This window comes from Chiloscyllium plagiosum, unplaced genomic scaffold, assembly GCF_037043375.1.
Source record: "Chiloscyllium plagiosum isolate Xiang-an unplaced genomic scaffold, Cpla_swu_hap1 HiC_scaffold_2, whole genome shotgun sequence".
In the NCBI taxonomy this organism is placed as follows: domain Eukaryota; kingdom Metazoa; phylum Chordata; class Chondrichthyes; order Orectolobiformes; family Hemiscylliidae; genus Chiloscyllium; species Chiloscyllium plagiosum.
In genome coordinates, this window is record NW_028270140.1 from 34310180 (window position 1) to 34330989 (window position 20810).

Consider the following 20810-nt stretch of genomic DNA (forward strand, 5'->3'; position numbering starts at 1 on the left):
ATCACACAAGCGCAGTGAGTGACGGCGTCGCACTGGCCGCCGGGACGTCGGAGGACCCACAACTTTCCTCCGCCTCCGCCGCTAACCGTCACGCGTTGGCCGCCGGGACGTCGGAGGACCCACAACTTTCCGCCGCTAACCGTCACGCGTTGGCCGCCGGGACGTCGGAGGACCCACAACTTCCGTCCGCCTCCGCCGGGACGCTGGAGGACCCTCTCCCTGGCCCTGGGAGGACCGACTGAGAGCGCGTGTAAAGCCGTCTCCGCCGGTGGGCCCCACAGAGTGATACTGAGACCTTTCGTTTTGATGATTTAGGGGTATCTCATCCATTGGGATTTACAGCATCAACCCTTGTGGTAGGAGGAGGGCTATTTCAGACTTCAATTTAAAAAAGAACAGAAAGTGATGGAGAAACCCAGCAGGTCTGGCATCCTCTGTGAAGAGAGGGAAAGACAGAGTAAACTTCTCCAGTCCGACCTGAGTCTCCCTTTGAGCGCTATGTTTTGGTTTGCATTGTAAATCTTTTCGGCTTTGTTTATATTTGTGACTGCAGCTTCCAGTGATCGGCCCAGTCAGGTTGCCATAGTGAAAGGCCATGATGCGTGTGAGTAAGCGAACACTGGACTGGATTTATTCTGTTGTGAGTATCAACTGTGAACTGCAGGGAGGGGGATTGTGGCCACATCTGGTTGAGCAGAGCCCCGGATGCTCCGGGGCAATTCTGGAAAACTGGCACCTTCGCCCAGTGAACTGGGGCATTGGGTTAAGTAAATCGTCGTAGTCCTGTCGAACCGAAATGCTGTTTTCTCACTGGAGAGAGAGAGAGAGAGACACACACACGCAACTGGTGATGGTTTAACATGAGGGTCACCGTACAGGTGAGGGAAAGGTTGAGGCAGAGGGACCTTCATTCTAACCTCAGAAGGTGCGGGAATTGCACCCACGCAGTTGTCGTCACTTTGCATCGCAGATCAGCAAACAGCAACACTGACCCGAAATAGGAAGCACATTTTTGCATCCATAGATGCGTCTTCCGCTGCATAACTTACTGATGCCACCTGATGAAGGAGCATCGCTCCGAAATCTAGTGCTTCCAATTAAACCTGTTGGACTGTAACCTGGTGTCGTGTGATTTTTAACTTTGTACACCCCAGTCCAACACCAGTATCTCCAAATCATAACTTACTGAGCTATTGTTTTGCCCTCTAACTCTGAGGTATTGATACTTTTGGTTTGGGAACAATGGTGAGCATAACACTAGGAGCAGAGCCAAGCTATTCAGCCCATTGAGTCTGCTGTGTCATTCAGTGAAATTATGATTGTTCCAATAATCCTCAACTCCACCTTCAGACTTTTGCCCATGTGAGAAACGAAGCTCACTCACTTCAATCATTTCAGTCCGAGACAAGATCTGAAGCAGTAGTATCGTTTATTACGCTCTTACAAGAGGGATGTGGTGTCTATTTACAAAATAGTCACAAACACGTCTTTAACGAGTACACAATATTTATGCCATTCGTTCCTCTTCCCTCCTCCCAATGCTCCTCCCCTGTTTACATCTCCCACTTCTCTAAGACCTGCGCCCATTACTCTTGTTTATCTCTTGCCTTATCCGGCCTTGTCTGTGACAAAATGCTTATTTCTGGCCTCACAAGGCCATTTGACCACATCCTGCTGTGGTCCATTGTTAGGTATATCCTCCTTTACTGCCATCTGCTTCCTTGCTTGCTATGACCTTACGACCTCTTGATTGTGGTTTATTCTTGTTTTTGCAGAAGCGGGAATCAGATGCTTATAACTACTGTTTGTACAGGCATATCTAGCTTAACCCCCTGCCCTCACAACACCTTACCTATTTGTCTGTAACATCTACCATTGTTTGCAGACACATTTCAGTCTTGTATGCACCTTTTAGCTAATACAGAAACAATTATATATTTCCTTCACATAGTTTTCATTCTTGTTAACTCAGCTCTTGGCTGAAACAATTATACACTGATGTGAGTTCATTTACCTTGCATACGCAATTTATGTTTGCAGAAGTAACACTGCTTTACCTATATCCCACACCCATAACTCTTGATTCACTTCCTGATAAACATCTTTCCATCCAGCCTTAATACATACAGACCCAGCCTCTGCAGTAAAGAGTTCCACAAACTTACTGCTTTCTGAAAGATGAAATTTCTCATCATATTTCTTAAAAGGGTGACCACCTATTCTAAGATTACATTTTGGTTCTAGACACTCCCACAAGGAGAAGCAGCCTTTCCATGTCAATCCTGTCAAGTCTAGGAATCTTGTATGTTTCAATAAGATCACCTTTCATTCTACTAAAATCCACCTACTCAGCCTCTCCTCATAAGACTTCCTTCCATAGCTGGGATCAGTTTGGTGAATCTTCTCTGGACTGCTTCTAATGCAAGTGTATTTTTCCTTAAATAAGGGGCTCAAAATAATTCATAATATTCCAACTGTGGTCTGACTCGTGCCTTGTATTGTTTTAGCAAGACTTCATGATTTTTACACTCCATTCCCTTTAAAGTGAAGGTCAATATTCCATTTGCCTCCTCTATTACCTGCTGAACTTATATGCTAGCTTTTTGAGATTTTTGCATAAGGTCTCCCAAATCCCCCCCGAGTTGTAGTCTTCTGTAGTCTTTCTCCATTTAAGTAATACTCATCTCCCCATTCTTCCTGCCAAAGTACAAAATTTCTCATTTTCCCACTTTATATTCCACCTGCCAAGTTTTTTTTTCCAAATTGGTTAACATGTTTATATCCCTCTGTAGTATAAGTATAGATTCTGTTTCTAATCTTCCCACCTATTTAACACATTAATTAGTGTTTTGATAGAACTGCAGTCGCATAGAGGGCTGGAAATGGATAGTAGAGACCGAGTTGTTTTTCATGATGAACAGAAAGGCATGCTGTGAATGTGTTTCACTCTACATTCCTCAAGACAAACACAAGATCGCTAATTTTTCAATTATCATCGGAATCTGTATTATAGGAGAAGTATATGGATTTACACCAATCATCAGGGCTCCTACCCAAATATGACTGTTCTAACTAAAATACCTCATTTTGCATGCATTTATGTGGTGTAGTGGTAACATCAGTGGGCTTGTAATTCAGAACCTCAAGCTAGTCTTTTGGATAAAACTGTCAAGTTGGGTGATTATTGTAAAACAAGGATGATACGAAACTTATTTTAAAAAAAAGCAATAAAGTTCCATTAACATCCATGGGACTGCATTTGAGGCCAGTTGCTAAAATAATTGCCCGCCGGCCCTTTTTTGGAGTGGTGGTGTCCCTACCGCTAGACTGGAGGTCCAGGTTCAAGTATTATCTGCTCCAGATGTGTGTAATAACATCTCTGAGCAGGTTGGGGAGGAAAATAATTTAAATAATAAAAGCCAGTGATCTGAAAGCACTCTCATAATTTGGTGGATGAAGACAGAAAATGCCAAAAATACTCAGGAATTGAGACAGCATCTGTTGAGGAGACTTAGTGTTTTATATTGATAAAGTTTAATCAGAATTAAAACAGCTCTGATCTGGCATCTTATGTTGTCCTGCCAGAGATGCTGCCTGACTGACTGTTTTACTTACTTGTTTAACATAACATCGATCTTTCATCTTGTACAGATACTCCTGACCATTGTCTTACTTTCTTGGGGATTTGTTATTTACGCAGCCAGGATCACTGGTATTCAGCAACTGAAGAAGTTCTTTCCAGAAGCAGATGTTCATTAAGATTCTGTTGATGTGACAACAATCATTTTGGAAATACACTAAGCAGCCCACAATGAGAAGAAATGTTTTGGTATTGATGGTGCATTTTGTGAGACTGTGTATCTTTCAAAGCAAGTACAGATCATCTTTCAGCAGTGCAAACATAACTAAATATGTGGGCAGAGATTGACCGTGCCAGAGGCAAATAAATGTTAATACAGTTGTTTTTTATAAAATGTAATTTCAATATTGAGTATATTTTGATAATACAGTTTTATTGCTAAATTGTTGAATTTATTTTGATATACAGAGGAACTTTGATTATCCAGCATTCGATTAACCAAACTTCGGATCATCTGAATAAGATCGCAAGGTCCTGATGCATGGCTAACTATGTTATCCAACATCGATTATCTGGCATTCAGTTAACCAAATGAAATACTCCCCAGCCATGTCCTTCAGATAATCAAGGTTCCTCTGTATTGGGATATACTCCATTTCTAAACACTTGAAATTTGTGAATATTGTTTTATTGACTCTGACATCATGGATTTGAATTTTAAAAAAGTGAAAATATTAGGTGGGAGTGTGGAGCTCACCAACATAGGCATCATTTGAATTGAATAGTATAAATATTTTATTTTCCTTCAATCTTCAATGGGTTGCAGGCATTGCTGCTAAGACAAGCAATGTTGCCATCCAGTTAGGGAGATTAGTTTATATGTCAGTTATCTGTTGTTGGTGTTCAGTCATCAGGTAGCCTTTCAATCTATAATTGAATGTTCACCCCTTACATTTTATACTTTGCATTAAGTTTGTAATAGCTTCTCCTCCTGATTCACCCCATTAGCTCTGGTGTCCTCCAAGGCCTCTCCTATTTCTTATCTGCATTCTGGCGTTCATGTCTTTGGAAATCACAGCCATGGTTTACAGTTATTTCAATCAGCCCGTCGTGATATACTTTGACGCACCTCTGGGATAGGTGGGACTTATGCTGACAACACCCACCACAGTTTCCCGACTCCTCCAGTTGCTAAATTCTTAAACTATTTGCCTGATATCCCAGCACTGGATCAGCAGACATTTCTTCTAATTAAAGATTGAGAACTGAGACCACAGTCTTCCCTCAAACTTAGCTTTCAATTTGCGTCACATTCCTTGACAACTGTGTATTGCTGAACCAGATTGATTACAATCTTGGCCACATATTTAATAGAGGTCAGCTTGTGACTGTGTATCTGCACCATTACAAAGACTGCTTTATTTTTACTTTTGTTATATTGCCAGCTCTACCCATGCCTCAGCAACTTTATCTATTGCTGAAAGTCTCACCTTGTTACCTCTGGATTTGACTATTCCAATGCTTTGCCAGCTGGCTTCCACTCAATTGAGGTAATCTAAAACTAGGGACATTATCACTATTCCTTGTTGCTGAGTGCACCTAAATAGTCTGCAGTAGTTTACAGGAATAGCTATTACCTTCTCAAGGAATATTAAGGCCTGGACAATAAATGCTGGCCTAATCAATGACAGCACATCTCAAGAAAGGCAAAAAGAATTCCAATTTGTGTCTTCTTCTCCCAAATCCAGTTCACCCATCTCCCTGTGGTCATTGACCTACATTGGCTCCTGGTCAAGCAGTGCCTTGATTTGAATTTTATCATCCTGGATTTAAATCCCTCTACATCCTCCCCGGTCTTTATCTCTGTAACCTCTGTCAGATGAAAACCTGCAAGGAGTTCAGCGCTTAGCTAATTCTGGCCTTAAGTTGAAGTCCTCAGGCCTTCACAGGAACAGCTATGAAACATTTTTTTTTCCTGAAGAGTTTTTGCACCTAAAACATTAACCCTGTTTTTCTCTCCACAGCCATTTCCTGTCTGAAACAAAATTTAGCACTGAGCTCAGTGAAATTAGACCAGGTGACCAAAAGCTTTGTCAAAGAAGTAGGTTTTAAGGCAAAGTGGTTTGGGAGGGAAATTCCAAAGCTTAGGCTTGAGAGGTTGGGCCCTAGGCATGTGAAGGCATTACAACCAATGGCGATTTAATTAAAATGGCATGGGTGTCCAACACACCAAAACTGGGAGAAGCACAAATATTTCACAATGTCATAAGGTTGAAGGAAGTGACTAGAGCTGAGGAGGAGAATAGCAACCGAGAGATTTGAAAACATGCATAAGAAATGTAAAAAAACAATCCAGGTTTCGGTGGATTGGAAGTCAATTTGGGACAGGCATGCATATGGATAATAGGTGAACAGGACTCAGTGCAAATTAGGACATAGGCAGATTTTATATATTGTATATGAATAATAGCAACCTCTGCATCTTGGTAAGTCAGTGTTTAATGATAAATAACTCTTTCAAAATGAGAAGAAAATCTGTTCTATTCCATTGAATTCAATTTGTACAGCCATTAATGCTATACATTTACATTATGCTTTCATCCTGTAATTAGTGGTGTCCATTGTGCTCATCCTCTTGCATTGATGGAATAACTTCTCCTGTTTCCAAAATTCTGTCACCCTGAAGGAACAAATATAAAATATATGTCAGATGTGTGATTAGCTCAACAGATTCTCACTCGATTTGAAGGCCTAGAGTATAGTATGATGTTCTAAAGTATGGTATTCTTTATGGTAAATTTCCTTGTTTGCTTTTTCCAGATTTCCTCCATCTTAATTATATGTTTCCAGTCGTGAGTTTTTGCGTCAATTGGTTATTTTGAATTTCAATTCTTAGCAATCATATTCTTTTCTCCATGTCATTTCACCACAAAGTCTACACAGTAATATTCCAGCAGTGAAGACCCTGCAAAACAGTTTGTTTAACATTTCCTCGTCCAAGCTACTTTTTCATAATCATACAACAAGAAAGAATCCCTTAGGCCTATCAAGTCTGTGCCAACCTGTCTGCACTAATCTTAGCTTCTAGCACTTGGCCCATAGCTTTGACTATTATGACATTTCAAAAGCTTATCCACATACTTTTTAAAGGTTGTGAGGTTTCCTGCCTCAACCACCCTCCCAAGCAGTGCATTCCAGATTTCCACCATGCTTTCTGTGAAAAATATTTCCACAAATCCCATCTAAACCTCCTGCCCTTCACTGTAAAATTATGCACCCTCGTAAATGAATCTTCAACGAAGAAGAACAGCTGCTTTCTATCCACCCCGTCTATGCTCCACAATCTTATATACATCAATCAGGTGTCCCTTCTGCCTTTTCGTCTCCATAGCAAACAGTTTAAACCTATCCAGCCTCTTTTCATAGCTAAGATGCACCATCCCAGGCAGCATCCTGGTCACTCTCCTTTGCATCTCTGCCAATATAATCACATCCTTTCTGCAGTGAGGTGACACAGCACTTCAGTCGTTGCCTAACAAAAGTTTTGTACATTTCAAACACAAACTTCCCATTCTTATAAACTATGCCATGAGTGATAAAGGCAAGTGTCCTGTATTCATTCCTGACTGATCCTATGAAAATGTCCTTTCAGGGATCTGGACAGGCACCACAAGATTCTCCTTTTTATAGTCCTAAAAGATGTATTCACAAATATAGGAAACAAAAAAAGCCCTGAAAGGTTGTAGCGATCACTGGCAGTATTTTTCATTGGGATTCTCTTAATTTCCTGGCATTACTTTGCTTTAAATCCTGGAATAACAGAGAAAATGGCCTGTTTCCAGTATTCTCTTCTGAAACAGAAATGGCTGGAGGCAGTAGAAATCTTACCCAAAGGTACTTAACTATCATCCTTTTCACAAATTACATGATGCACCTCACTTAATCATCTGGATAAGAAACAAATTCTCCTCTGAATATGTCATGATTTCTGTTTATGCATCGATTTTCTATATTTGAAGGCTCCCTAGGTCACACCAGTGCACACATATCCTCAATGAGATAGTTCTCAAGACCCATCGAGTGGCAGGCATCTTCCAACTCATCTGCAATGAAACAGGAGATTTTCTTCACGGTCAAATATTGGGAGAAGCAGAAATAGAACATTTCTAGCCACTTGTTGGGAATTGTCTTTGCTTGCTTAAAATTGTATGATTTTGGATAGTTGAAAACAGGATGACAAAATACAATGTACACTAATGCAGGCAAGTACCATTCAACTATGGTACTGCATACTGCAAGTTTATCTCAAAATATCACCCATATGTGCTACAGTTAAATCTTGATTGGAGAGGAATTTTCAGGAGCATGCTTATTAGCTCCGTGTTTCTGTGCCTCTCCAAGGAGATTACACAGCTGCGGGGACTGGAGGGAATGAAGTCACATTCAAAGTTCCTGTTTGATGAATAAAAACGCATGCTGATTCCAGTTTATTTTTTGTTTCATTTCAGATTTCCAATATTCTCAGTTTTTTAAATAAATCCCTCTTCATTATTTTATTAAATTGAAGAACCTGCTTATACGTTGTTGCACGTGGCACAAATTCTGGCAAGTAACTCACCGGGAAAATTCTCGGCTTCACACTCACAATGCCATATGGTTTTGTCTGTGGAATGGAAAGCACATATCAAAGAAATGAAAAATTGATACATATTATCCACAAGGTCTACACTTCCACAGTATCTTTAACATTGTAAGTACCCCCAAGATACCGAACAGGAGCGATTCTCATACAAGGACAGTGAACAAAAGCTTGATCAGAGATGCAGGTTTTAAGGAGTTAGAGAGGGAAGGTATTCCAGAGCTCAGGGCTTAGGCAACTGAAGGTAAAGCCACCAATGGTAAAGCAATGAAAATCCTTGCTAAGAGATTTGTATCATCAGTAGCTGAAGGTGAGCAGAGTGGTGCCACTATTTAAGAAAGGTGATAAGAAAAAGTCAGGAAACTAGCCTGGTGAGCCTGACGTCGGTGGTGAGCAAGTTGTTGGAGGGAATCCTGAGGGACAGGATTTACAAGCATTTGGAAAGGCAAGGACTGATTAGGGATAGTCAACATAGCTTTGTGCATGGGAAATCATGTCTCACTAACTTGATTGAGTTTTTTGAAGAAGTAACGAAAGGGATTATGAGGGCAGAGCGGTGGACGTGATCTATATGGATTCGACAAGGTTCCTTAAAGAAGACTGGTTAGCAACGTTAGATCACATGGAATACATCACATGGCTCTAAGGTAGAAGGCAGAGGGTGGTGATGGAGGGTTTCTTTTCAGACTGGAGGCCTGTGACCAGCAGTATGCCACAGGTTTGGTGCTGGGTCCACTGCTTTTCATTATTCATGTAAATGATTTGGATGTTAACATAAGAGTTATGGTTAGTAGGTTTGCAGGTGACACCAAAATTGGAGGCATAGCGGACAGCAAAGAAGGTTACCTCACAGTACAATGGGATCTTGATCAGATGGGCCAGTGGGCTGAGGAGTGGCAGATGGGAGTTTAATTTAGATAAATGTAAGGTGCTGCATTTTGGAAGGGTAAATCCGGGCAGGACTTATACATTTAATGATAAGGTCCTGGGGAGTGTTGCTGAACAAAGAGACCTTGGAGTGCAGGTTTGTAGTTCCTTGAAAGTGGAGTCGCAGGTAGATAGGATCGTGAAGAAGTCGTTTGGTTGCCTTTACTGGTCAGTGCATGAAGTTTAGGAGTTGGGAAGTATTGTTGCTGTACAGGACATTAGTTAGACGACTATTGGAATAGTGTGTGCAATTCTAATGTCCCTGCTATAGGAAGGATGTTGTGAAACTTGAAAGGGTTCAGAAAAGATTGACAAGGATATGGCCAAGATTAGAGGGTTTACGCTATAGGGAGAGGCTGCATAGACTGGGACTATTTTCCTTAGAGCATCAGAGGTTGAGGGGTGACCTAAGAGAGGTTTGTAAAATCATGAGGGGCATGGATACGGTAAATAAACAAGATCTTTTTCCCTAGGTGGGCAAGTTCAAAACTAGAGGGCATACGTTTAAGATGAGGGGAAAGATTTAAAAGGGATTAGGGGCAACTTTTTCACGTAGAGGGTGGTACGTGAATGGAGTGAGCTGCCAGTGAAAGCTGATACAATACATTTAAAAGACATCTGATTGGGTACATGAATAGGAAGGGTTTAAATGAATATGGGTTAAATGCTGGCAAATGGGAACTAGATTTATTTAGGATATCTGCTTGACATGCATGAGTTGGCCTGAAGGGTTCGTTTCTGTGCCGTACATCTCCATGACGAAAATCATCGATGCTCAAGAGTGTAGAACTGAAAAAGGACAGAACAACTGCAGATGTTCGATGTGATAAGGTGAGGCCATGGTTAGATTTGAGAATAATACACTTTGTTCCTGAAATGTACTCCAAAGATGCGGGCAAGATATGCAGCTTCCAAATTTACCTATACTGCTCATTTTCTCTGTGTTTTGCATGATCTTGTATTTGTTTGATCACTAAAAAAAGTCCCTGTGAACCTAACTGCTACCATTCTATTGCTTCTAACTCTAATTCAGCACTTACAATATCTTAGAATTAGTTACAGCACAGAAAGAAGTCATTTCTTTCATTGTGTGCAAGCTAGATCTCTACAAGATGAACTCAACCAATCCTATTCACATGCCATTTCCACAGAGTCTCACAAACGTAGCTTTGTTTACTTGTGGAAACGCTACACTGGTGGGGAGGTGCTGTCCTTTGAATAAGATGTTAAGACAAAGCCTCATGTTCCACAATAGTGGAAATAAGCTGTTTCTAACATTACAGCAATGAGTGTGCTTCAAAAGTGCTTCATTAGATGTAAATTGCTTAGGGACATTCAGAAAGAAACTACAGACAATGTATTATGTTAGCTCTTCATTTAGATTACCAACAATTGCCAGTACTTACTGCAACATGGTACTTCACATAGTAGTGAATAATCCAGGCAGGAATCAACAACCGAGTCAACGTCCACCAGCCTGCAGAGCATGTCTTGTAGGTCTGAAATATGAAATAATTACAAAGTGAGAACATCCTCATCAAGAACTTGACAAGAATATAAGATTTCAGAAAAAGAACAGTCAAGACACTTTAGAAAGTGTGTACTTAGATTAGAACATTGAAACCATCGGTTTACAAATAGCTTAGAGTGACTCATTTTGTATTCAAAACCATGATGTACTTCTGCTAAAAGTAATCTTATTACAATAAATTCAGTGCAAAATTGTCTTTACCTCCAAGCCTGATGTCCTGGGTTCAAGTATCACCTGCTATAGAGGTGTGTATTAACATCTCTGAACAGGTTGATTAGAAAAATATCTCTAACTACAAGCTCTTATCTTTGGAACTGTTTCAACAAATCTCATTTACATCTTCTCCAGGACCCCACATCATTCCCAAGATTATGTTTTAACCTGGTAACTCATTTGTGAATCCTAACTTCAAGGCTTAATCCTGGAGATTCAAAATTGTGGAACCAACAAATCATCTATCTCTGGATCTCTACACAATGGAAGAGGACTCAAGTACATTTGGAATGAGATGTGAAAGAAAAAACCCCCGCAGGCACATTGCAGATTAGTTGCATAGCTCTTTCATTGTGCTGAAACGGCACAATGGGCCAACTGACTTCCTCCTTGGTTGTGCTCTTCTATGTTTCCACGGCTTCTCTCACTTCCATTGACACCTAGGAAGCACGATGGCTGTTCCACTTGTTTCCATCAGGTTGAAAAAGCCAGCAGTCAGAGACCATGAGACTTTATGGCTTTGAAAATTCTTACCCCGTCTCATGGCAACATTCACATTCAGACTGATAAATCAACTGATACTCCAATACATGGTAGGCAGCAAGACTGGGAGAGATACTTGTAAGCAAAGCTTGAGATGGAGTGGTGTTATAACTATTTGCAACTTACTTAAACTAAGAGAGGCACCAATGGAACTCCCGCACAATGGTTAACCATGAATGAAGGAACTCCATGATAATTTTTTTTTTGTTTGTTTTAACCCCCACACTACCGCCTAACTGCGGTAGTGCTTATTTTTTTCCCCAGCACCCACGGGGTGTGTGTGTGTGCAGGTGTGAGACGCAGTGAGAGACACAAGGTGTATGAATCTTTATTCGATTTCCACCACCAGGAAGATAGGAAAACATCCGAGTGGCCAGTGACAAGCACTGCCCTTCACAGCAAAGGACAATGCTGTGTGATCAAAACAGTGAAGGGGAGGGTAGGGACTAAATCAAAATAGAGTTGGAGGGGGAAATAATGCACTCCACTCCCTGCGGCGCCCACCTCTCCCTGAATAACTCCAGGGTGTTGGTGGACACCGTGTGCTCCTTCTCCAAGGACACTATATTTTTAACAATGAGGACAAGCACAGCATGTCTGGATTAGTAAAGGGAAAAGAGAAATGACAGTGTCCTGACTAGAAACCATCAACTGTGGATGCTGTGTGAAAACTGCATCAAGTAAGCTATTATACCCTCTCCAGCTGCACTGCCTGTTGACACCCAAACATAAATAGTGACCATTAAAAGAATTGTATTCCAGCAAATAAATCAATATCCTCAAGCACTGAAGGGAAGAAATTTGGTGAGAAGGTTGGTCAGTAGGCAGCAAAATCTGAGTTTGGACTCACTTTACCACAGGAATATCCAGGTGGCCTCCTTCTTCCACGATAGCAACTTCCCTTCCCATGTGGTTGACGATGCCCATCTCCTCCACTTCACCCACTACTGCCCTTGAACCCCACCCCTCCCAACGCAACAAGGACAGAACCCCCCTGGTCTTCACCTTCCGGTCCACCATCCTCCGCCACCTCCAAACGGACCCCACCACCAGAGATATATTTCCCTCCCCACCCCTATCAGCGTTCCCAAAAGACCATTCCCTCTGCAAGGTCCACACCCCACTCCTGGCACCTTTCCCTGCCACCGCAGGAAGTGCAAAACCTGTGCCCATACCATTCACTCACCTCCATCCAAGGGCCCAAGGGATCCTTCCACATCTGTCAGAAATTTACCTGTACCTCGACCATTGTCATCTACTACATCTGTTGCACCCGGTGTGGTCTCCTCTACATCGGGGAGACAGGACCCCTCCTTGCGGATCATTTCAGAGAACATCTCTGGGACACCCGCACCCAGCAACCCCATCGCTCCATGGCTGAACACTTCAACTCCTCCTCCCACTCTCATGGGAAAGCAGGTCCTGGGACAACTCCACCGCCAAACCATTACCACCTGATGCCTGGAGGAGGAATGCCTCATATTCCGCCTTGGGACCCTGCAACCACACGGGATAAATGTGGATTTCAACAGCTTCCTCATTTCTCCTCTCCCCACATTATCCCAGTCCCAGGCCTCCAACTCGGCACCGCTCTCTGGACCTGTCCATCACTCCCACCTCTGACCTATCACCTTCTCCCTAACCTTCATCCACCTATCACTTTCTCAGCTACCTTTCCCCAAACCCCACCATTCTCCCATTTATCTCTTAGCCCCGATCCACAAGCCACATTCCTGATGAAGGGCTTATGCCCGAAACGTCGATTCTCCTGCTCTTCGGATGCTGTCTGACCTGCTGTGCTTTTCCAGCACAACACTCTCGAGACAGGAATATTAAATACCAGTAGAAATGCCCATGAAAATATATATAACTGAACTTAATTAAAATGTTAAGTTTTGGTCACAGATAATGTTCAATTAATGTTTCTATTAATTTGAATATATTTCAAGTTGTTGATTCTCTCAGATCTCGTTCAGATTTATTAGGCCATAATAGACAGAACAGCTGTTTGCAAAATGTCTGATCCCTGAATTTTAAACAGTATGAAGTCTGCGTGCAATCTGTCCCAGCAGTTCAGTGGTATCACTAATTTCCTCAAATGCACCATATAAAGCATTATATCCAAATGCATGACAGCTTTGTTTGGCAACTGCTCTGCCCGGGACTGTAAGAAACTACAGAGAGTTCTGCATTGTTTCTGAGAAACTATGACATTGGATAAACAGCACAGAAACAAGTAAATTAGGTCTGATCAGTCCATGCCAGTGCTCACGCTCTATTTGAGACCCCACCCTTCCTTAATTAACCTCATTAGCATAACAATGTATTCCGGGAGAAAGTGAGGACTGCAGATGCTGGAGATCAGAGCTGAAAATGTGTTGCTGGAAAAGCGCAGCAGGTCAGGCAGCATCCAGGGAACAGGAGAATCGACGTTTCGGGCATAAACCCTTCTTCAGGAAACGTCGATTCTCCTGTTCCTGGATGCTGCCTGACCTGCTGCGCTTTTCCAGCAACACATTTTCAGCTAACAATGTATTCCCTTCACCTTCATAAACTTGGGATCTATAGAATGTGTGTTAGAGAGTTTCATAATCTCACCATTTCTCAGGAAAAGATGTATTCTCTGAATTCCCAATTGGATTTCACAGAATTGCAGTGCAGAAGTACCAGCTCTCCATACAGGCATCATGACAGTGGCATTCCCCTGCCCTTTTCCCACAACCCTAAAAACTGTTTCTATTTAGATAATCATATAATGCTCTCTTGATTGCCTCAATTAAACCTGCTCACCACATTTCTAGGTATTAGCCTAGCTACTCATCGTATAAATGTTTTCACAGAATCTCAGAGTTAAATATAAGATGGCGGCACCAGCAATGTGGGCAGCGTTTATGCTCCAGGGCCCATCCACTCCCTCCCTTCTTTCTTTAACTTTTTTGTGTTCTTCTTTTTCTTCATCTTCTTCAACGTTCATCAATTGTTATGACGCGGAAGGATCCATTCTGCCCATTGTACCAACTGTGGTCATATTACCTCGTGCCAATCTCCTCCTTTTACCACATATATTCCACTTCAATTCAAATACCATAACCATCCAATGCCTCCACCATATTTCTAGAACAGTGCATTCCGTATTCTAACTCCTTGTTGTGAGCAAAGGTTTTTCTCACATCACCCTTGATTCATTTGCTCATTAAATCTATGCACTCTCCTTTTTCCCTTTTATGAGTGGGAACACCAACCAACCCCACCTCCCTGTGGCTGAACACTTTAACTCCCCCTTTCACTCCACCAAGAATATGCAGGTCCTGGGCCTCCTCCACCCGACGCCTGGAGGAAGAATGCTTCATCTTCCGCCTTGGGACCCTGTAACCACACTGGATTAATGTGGAATTCACCAGTTTCCACATTTCCCCTCCCCCATCTTATCCCAGTCCAAGCCTCCAACTCAGCACCACCCTTTTGACCTCTCCATTGTCCTTCCCATCCATCCACTCCACCCTCCTCTCTGACCTATCACCTTCGCCGCCACCTTCATCTATCTATCGCATTCCCAGCTACCTTTCCCCCAGCTCCACCACCCTCCCATTTATCTTTCACGCCCCCACCAAGGGTCCACAAGCCTCATTCCTGATGATGGGCTTAAGCCTGAAACATCGATTCTCCTGCTCCTCGGATGCCGCCTGTCCCACTGTGCTTTTCCAGCACCACACTCTTGACTCTGATCTCCACCATCTGCAGTCCTCACTTTCTCCTTTTTTCTTTAACACCTTCTTCTTACCTAGTCTGTCCAGCACACTCACGATTTTGAAAACTGCTTCCATGTCTCATGGCAACCTTCCTCTCTCGAAGGAGGACAGTTCCAACTTCTTCAATCTCTCCATAGGTAGCTGAAGTTTCTCATATCTGGAACTATTCTAGTAAATCGCTTCTTCATTCTCTTCAATGCACTTGCATCTTTCCTGTAATGTGGCCCCCACATCTGTACACAATACTCCACCTGAGTTCAACACCACCTCTTGTACTCCATGCTCCTATTAATAAATCCAAAAACACAGCATACTTTATGCACTTGTCCTGCCACCTTCAATAATCTGTGCACACACATACCCAGGTCTCTCTACTCTTGCACCGCTTTAGAATTTTCTATTGTCTTTCAATGTTCTTTCGACCAAAATGCATCACATCACACTTCTCTGCATTGAACCTCATCTCCATCTATCTGTGCACTCTACCAACCTATAGAGTCATAGAGAAAGTGAGGAGTGCAGATGCTGGAGAGTCAGAGTTGATAAAGCATGGTACTGGAAAAAGCACAGCAGGTCAGGCAGCATCTGAGAAGCAAGAAAGTTGACGTTTCAGGCGTAATCTTTCTTCAGGACTGGTGGGGGGGGAAGGGGGCTTGGAGATAAATGGGGGTGGAGTGTGGGGCTAGGGAAAGGTAGGGTGGGATGGTAATAGGTGGGCGAAAATAGGAGGTGATGGTGATAGGTCGGTGGCAAGTGGAAAGGTGGGATGGAAGGTGGACAGATAGGTCAGGTCAAGAGGGTGGATCTGAGTCAGAGGGCTGGATCTGGGATGAGGTGGGGGAGGGGAGATTTGCTAATTGGTGAGTTCAATGTTTATGCTTTGTGGTTGTCGAGTCCCAAGACAGAAGATGTTCCTCCTCCAGTTTGCAGGTGGTCTTGTGTAGGCAGTGGAGGAGGCCCAGAATGGATCTGTCCTCGAGGGGGTTGAAGTGGATGGTCACAGGAAGGTGGGGTTGGTTGGTGCATATGGACCAGAGACGGCCCCTGAACTCGGTCTCTCCAATGTAGAGGAGACCACAGCAAGAGCACCAGTTACAAAAAATGAGTACCAACTGTGGTACCGACTTCCACAGCTACATTAACTAAACCTCCTCAAATCTCCCCTCTCCTGTAAAAATGCAATCCCTTACACCCAATTCCTCCACTGTAACTGCTCTCAGATGTCCTCTTACTTCAAGGATCATAATTTACCCTCCCACGTAATCAACTGCCCTCAATCACATCTCCTCCATTTCCCACGCTACTGCCCTTGAACTTCTCCCACCAACAAGGATAGAATCCACCCTGGTCCTCACATTCCAACCCATCAAACCCCAAATCTAAAGCATTATTCACTGCCATTTTTGCCACCTACAGTCAGCCCCCACCATCAAAAATATATTTCCCTCCCCACCCCATTCTGCATTCTGTAGAGACCATTCCTTCAGAGATACCTTCATTAGGTCCACACTCCCCACCAACCCTAATCCTTTCACCGTAAGAGGTGCAAAACCTGTGCCCACACCTCCCCCTCACCTCAGTCCAAGGCCCCAAAGGATCATTTCAAATCCAGCAGAGATTTACTTGTATATTCTCCAACCTCATTTATTGCATATGGTGCTCTCGATGTGGTCTCCTCTACTTCGGAGAGACCGAGCGCAAACTTGTGGAATGGTTCAGGGAACGTCTCTGTCCGTACACCCAATCAACCCCACCTTCCTATGACTGTCCACTTCAATTCCCCATACCACTTCCTGAGGATATATCCATTCCAGGCCTCCTCCACTGCCTACACAAGGCCACCCATAAACTGGAGGAGGAACAACTCATCTTTCACCTTGGGAGCCTACAACCCCCACATGGCATGGACACTGAATTAACCAGTTTCCAAATCTTCCCTCCCCCCACACCATTCCAGACCCAAACTTCCAATTCGGATCCACCCTCCTGATCTGACCTACCTGTCCATCTTCCTTCCCACCTATCTGTTCCACACTTCCCACCGACTTAGCACCATCACTTCCTACCCTCACCCACCATCCCACCTTCCTTTCCCCTACCTCCACCCCCCCTTTATCTCTTGGCCCCCTTTCCCCTGTCCCAAGCCTGAAGAACAGTTATGCCTGAAACATTGACTCTTGCTCCTTAGATGCTGTCTGACCTGCTGTGCTTCTTGCAGCCCTACGCTTAATCAACTATAGAGTCATAATATATGGAAACAGACCCGTCAGTTCAACTCATCCATTCCAATCATGTTTCCCAAATTAAACTAGCCCCACTTGCCTGTGTTTGGCCCACACCCCTCTAAACCTTTCTTTCATGTACCTATCCAAATGTCTTTTAAATGATACAACTGTACCTGCACCTATCATTTCCTTTGGCATTTCAATCCAGGTATGAACCACTGTATGTGTGAAAAGTTGCCTTTCAATTCACTTTTAAATCTTGCCCATCTCACCTTAAAAATATAATCCCTAGTTTTGACCTTCCCCCACCTTAGGGAAAAGATCTTTGCTATTCACCTTATTTATGCCTCTTATGGTTTTATAAACCTGTAAAAGGTCATCCCTCAACCTCCTACACTCCAGGAAAAAAGTTCCAGTCTATTCAACCTCTTCTTATAATTCAAACCCTCCAGTCCCAGTAATATCCTTGTCAATCGTCTCTGTATTCTTTCCAATTTAATAATAAGGCAACCAGAGCTATATGCAGTACTCCTAAAGTGGCCTCTCACCAATGTCCTGTACAGCCGCTTGACATTCCAACTCCTTTATTAAGCACTCTGACCAATGAAGGCAAGCATGCCAAATGCTTTCTTCACTACTCTGGCTACCTATGACACCACTTTCAATATTCTTTTTCAGTTAAATTCTGTCCTCCTCTCAGTTTATAATTCTTTCAAGATTAGTGTCATCTGCAAACTTTGTAATTGGCCCATGCAAACCTTGTAATTGGCCCATGCAAACCAAGATCCAGATCTCATATATCTCGGGAAAAGCAAGGGTTCCATTACTGACCCCTGGGGATTTCCACTAGAAACCTTCCTCCAGCCTGAAAAATATTCATTGGCCATTACTCTGTTTCCTGCCACAGCCAATTTTCTATCAACATTGTTACTGCCCCTACCATAACCTACAACTGGCCTTGTGTGTCTATTGTGTAGCACAGTATCAAATATCTTCTGGAAGTCATGTATACCACATACCAGCATTAACCTCATGACTTCTCCAAAAAAAACTCAAACAATTTAATTAAACATAATTTTCTCTTTAAAAATGCATGCTGAAGCTCTCCCAATCAACCCATCTTTTTTTCTAGGTGACTATTAATTGATTAGATTAGATTAGATTACTTACAGTGTGGAAACAGGCCCTTCGGCCCAACAAGTCCATACCGCCCCGCCGAAGCGCAACCCACCCATACCCCTACATTTACCCCTTACCTAACACTAGGGGCAATTTAGCATGGCCAATTCACCTGACCTGCACATCTTTGTGATTGTGGGAGGAAACCGGAGCACCCGGAGGAAACCCACGCAGACACGAGGAGAACGTGCAAACTCCACACAGTCAGTCGCCTGAGGCGGGAATTGAACCCGGGTCTCTAGCTAACCACTGTGAACAAATGTCTCTTACATTCATTAGCTTCTTTTGCAAATTACCTTAAATCTGTGACAGCTTCTTCTTGATCTTTTCATAAGAAGATAGATTCACCTTATCTACTCTGTCGTGATTTTGTAAATTTCTGTCAAGTCTTTTCTGGGTCTTATTATTTCTAAAGAAAACAGTCCCAACTTTTCCAATCTATTTCTTGCTATCGTATGTTTAAATACCTAGTTATGCCCCTCCCCACACGAGGAAATGTTTACTTTAGCAAAAGATAAAAGTTTTAAATACGGTATTGGGTCAAATTTGCAGATGTTAGAAGTGACAATCAACTAGGAGAAAGTGAGGATTACAGAAGCTGGAGATCAGACTTGAAAAGTGTGACACTGCAGAAACACAGCAGGTCAGGCAGCATCTGAGGAGCAGGAGAATCAACACTTCTGGCATAAGCCCTTCATCAGGAATGTGGTGGCGTGCAGGGGGACTGAGAGATAAGCAGGAGGGTAGGGTGGTGGTAGGTAGCTAGGAAGGCAATAGGTAGATGCAGGTGGGCGTGATGGTGATATGCCAGAGGGGAGGATGGAACAGATAGGTGAGAAGGAAGATGGACAGTCCAAGAACACAGTGCTGTGTTGGAGGATTGGATCTGGGATGAGGTGTGGGAAGGAGAGATGTGGAAACTGGTGAAGTCGACCCTTGATGCTGTAGTTGTATAAGAATTAACAGTTGGAGGTGGAGGCGGCCCAGGACTTGCATGTCCTTGGGGTGTGGGAGGGGGAATTGAAGTGGTCAGCCACAAGGCAGTGGGGTTTGTTCATTGCATGTATCCCAGAGATGTTCCCTGAATTGGCTTCCTGTCTCCCCAGTGTAGAGGAGAGTAGATAAGATGTTTGCATGTGCAGGGAAATCTCTGCTGGATAAAGAAGGACCTTTGGAGCGTTGGATCCTTGGATGGAGATGCTGCAGGGGTGGGGGGGTGGAGGAGGAGGGTGTGGACACAAGTTTTACATCCCTTATGTCAGCAAGGGAAGATGCCAGGAGTGGATGTTAGGTTAGTGAGGGGCATGGACCTAACAAGATAGCCACGGAGGGCATGGTATCTGCAGAATGGTGATAGGAGTGGAGAGAGAAATATATTTCTAGTGGTGGGGTCTGACTGTAGGTGGCGGATCAACTGCCAAATGAGAAAGAGAACAGGCCCGTTAACACTCAGCTATCCTTTTGAGCCAAGGACAGAATCGAATATAAAGGATTCAGTGAGCTAGACCCCAGATACACAGAGCAAAACCTCATTAACAGGAGAGCACGATGTGCTCACTCTATGTAAGGTCACAGTGAGGTCACTGCACATGTAATGTAGTAAAGTGCCTGCCTATTGATCACTGCTGGGTGACAGTTCACATTCACTCACATAAACCCGCCAGAGACTCCGTGGCTGCAGAAATCCATCCCAGAACCGGGCCACGGGCCCTTTGCTTTCGGGCGGGAGGACGGGTTCACGTGGGCTCAGCTCCTGGTCCTTCAACCACTGGCGACGCAACTTCACCAACTGCTGGAACCGGGCCTTCTCATCGGGCGTGTAACCCAGCGGCATCTCGACAGCAGTAACCAGGCCGCGGTCACTAGGACATTGGCATCAGAGCGACACCGGCCTGGGTTACTGTTCGGCGCACTGTGATGACGTCGCACCGGCCGGGACCAGGGCACTGCGACGAACCATATGCCGACCTGGAGGAGGACTCCGCTGAGCGCCACCTCCTGGCCGGGAGGAGGACACTGCAGTGTGCTACAGGCTTGCCAGGAGGACCAAGTTATTCCTCTCTCCCCATATCCCAGTTAATAAAACAATCAAAAGTTATCCAGACTGGATAGGCAGGTGACACCTTGTGACACACAAGTTCCAAACAATGACTATCTCGAGAACAAGTAATCTGACCACTATCCCCAGTATCCTGAGATTTACCACTGACCACATGCTGAACTG

The 20810-nt window shown here is 43.6% G+C and overlaps 2 protein-coding genes across 3 annotated transcripts; one reads left to right on the top strand and one right to left on the bottom strand.

Moving 5' to 3' along the window:
- The first annotated feature begins 19 nt into the window (after positions 1 to 19).
- On the top strand, positions 20 to 8068 carry LOC148151854 (transition zone microprotein 1-like). 2 transcript variants are annotated; one of them, XR_015759983.1, is made up of 2 exons: positions 20 to 878; positions 3652 to 8068. XR_015759983.1 is itself a non-coding variant. In XM_087996017.1 (2 exons), the coding sequence occupies exons 1-2, from the start codon at positions 596 to 598 to the stop codon at positions 3757 to 3759; spliced, it is 153 nt and encodes a 50-aa protein (XP_087852143.1). In that variant the 5' UTR covers positions 50 to 595; the 3' UTR covers positions 3760 to 8068. The 2 variants fall into 2 exon arrangements, 1 of the variants encoding a protein (XP_087852143.1); XM_087996017.1 differs by having other exon boundaries at positions 50 to 640.
- ndufb6 (NADH:ubiquinone oxidoreductase subunit B) lies at positions 6062 to 20490 on the bottom strand. Its single transcript, XM_087996013.1, has 4 exons — positions 20238 to 20490; positions 10553 to 10645; positions 8199 to 8243; positions 6062 to 6260 (listed from the first exon to the last, which is right to left on the bottom strand). The coding sequence occupies exons 1-4, from the start codon at positions 20418 to 20420 to the stop codon at positions 6189 to 6191; spliced, it is 393 nt and encodes a 130-aa protein (XP_087852139.1). The 5' UTR covers positions 20421 to 20490; the 3' UTR covers positions 6062 to 6188.
- Positions 20491 to 20810: the final 320 nt, after the last annotated feature.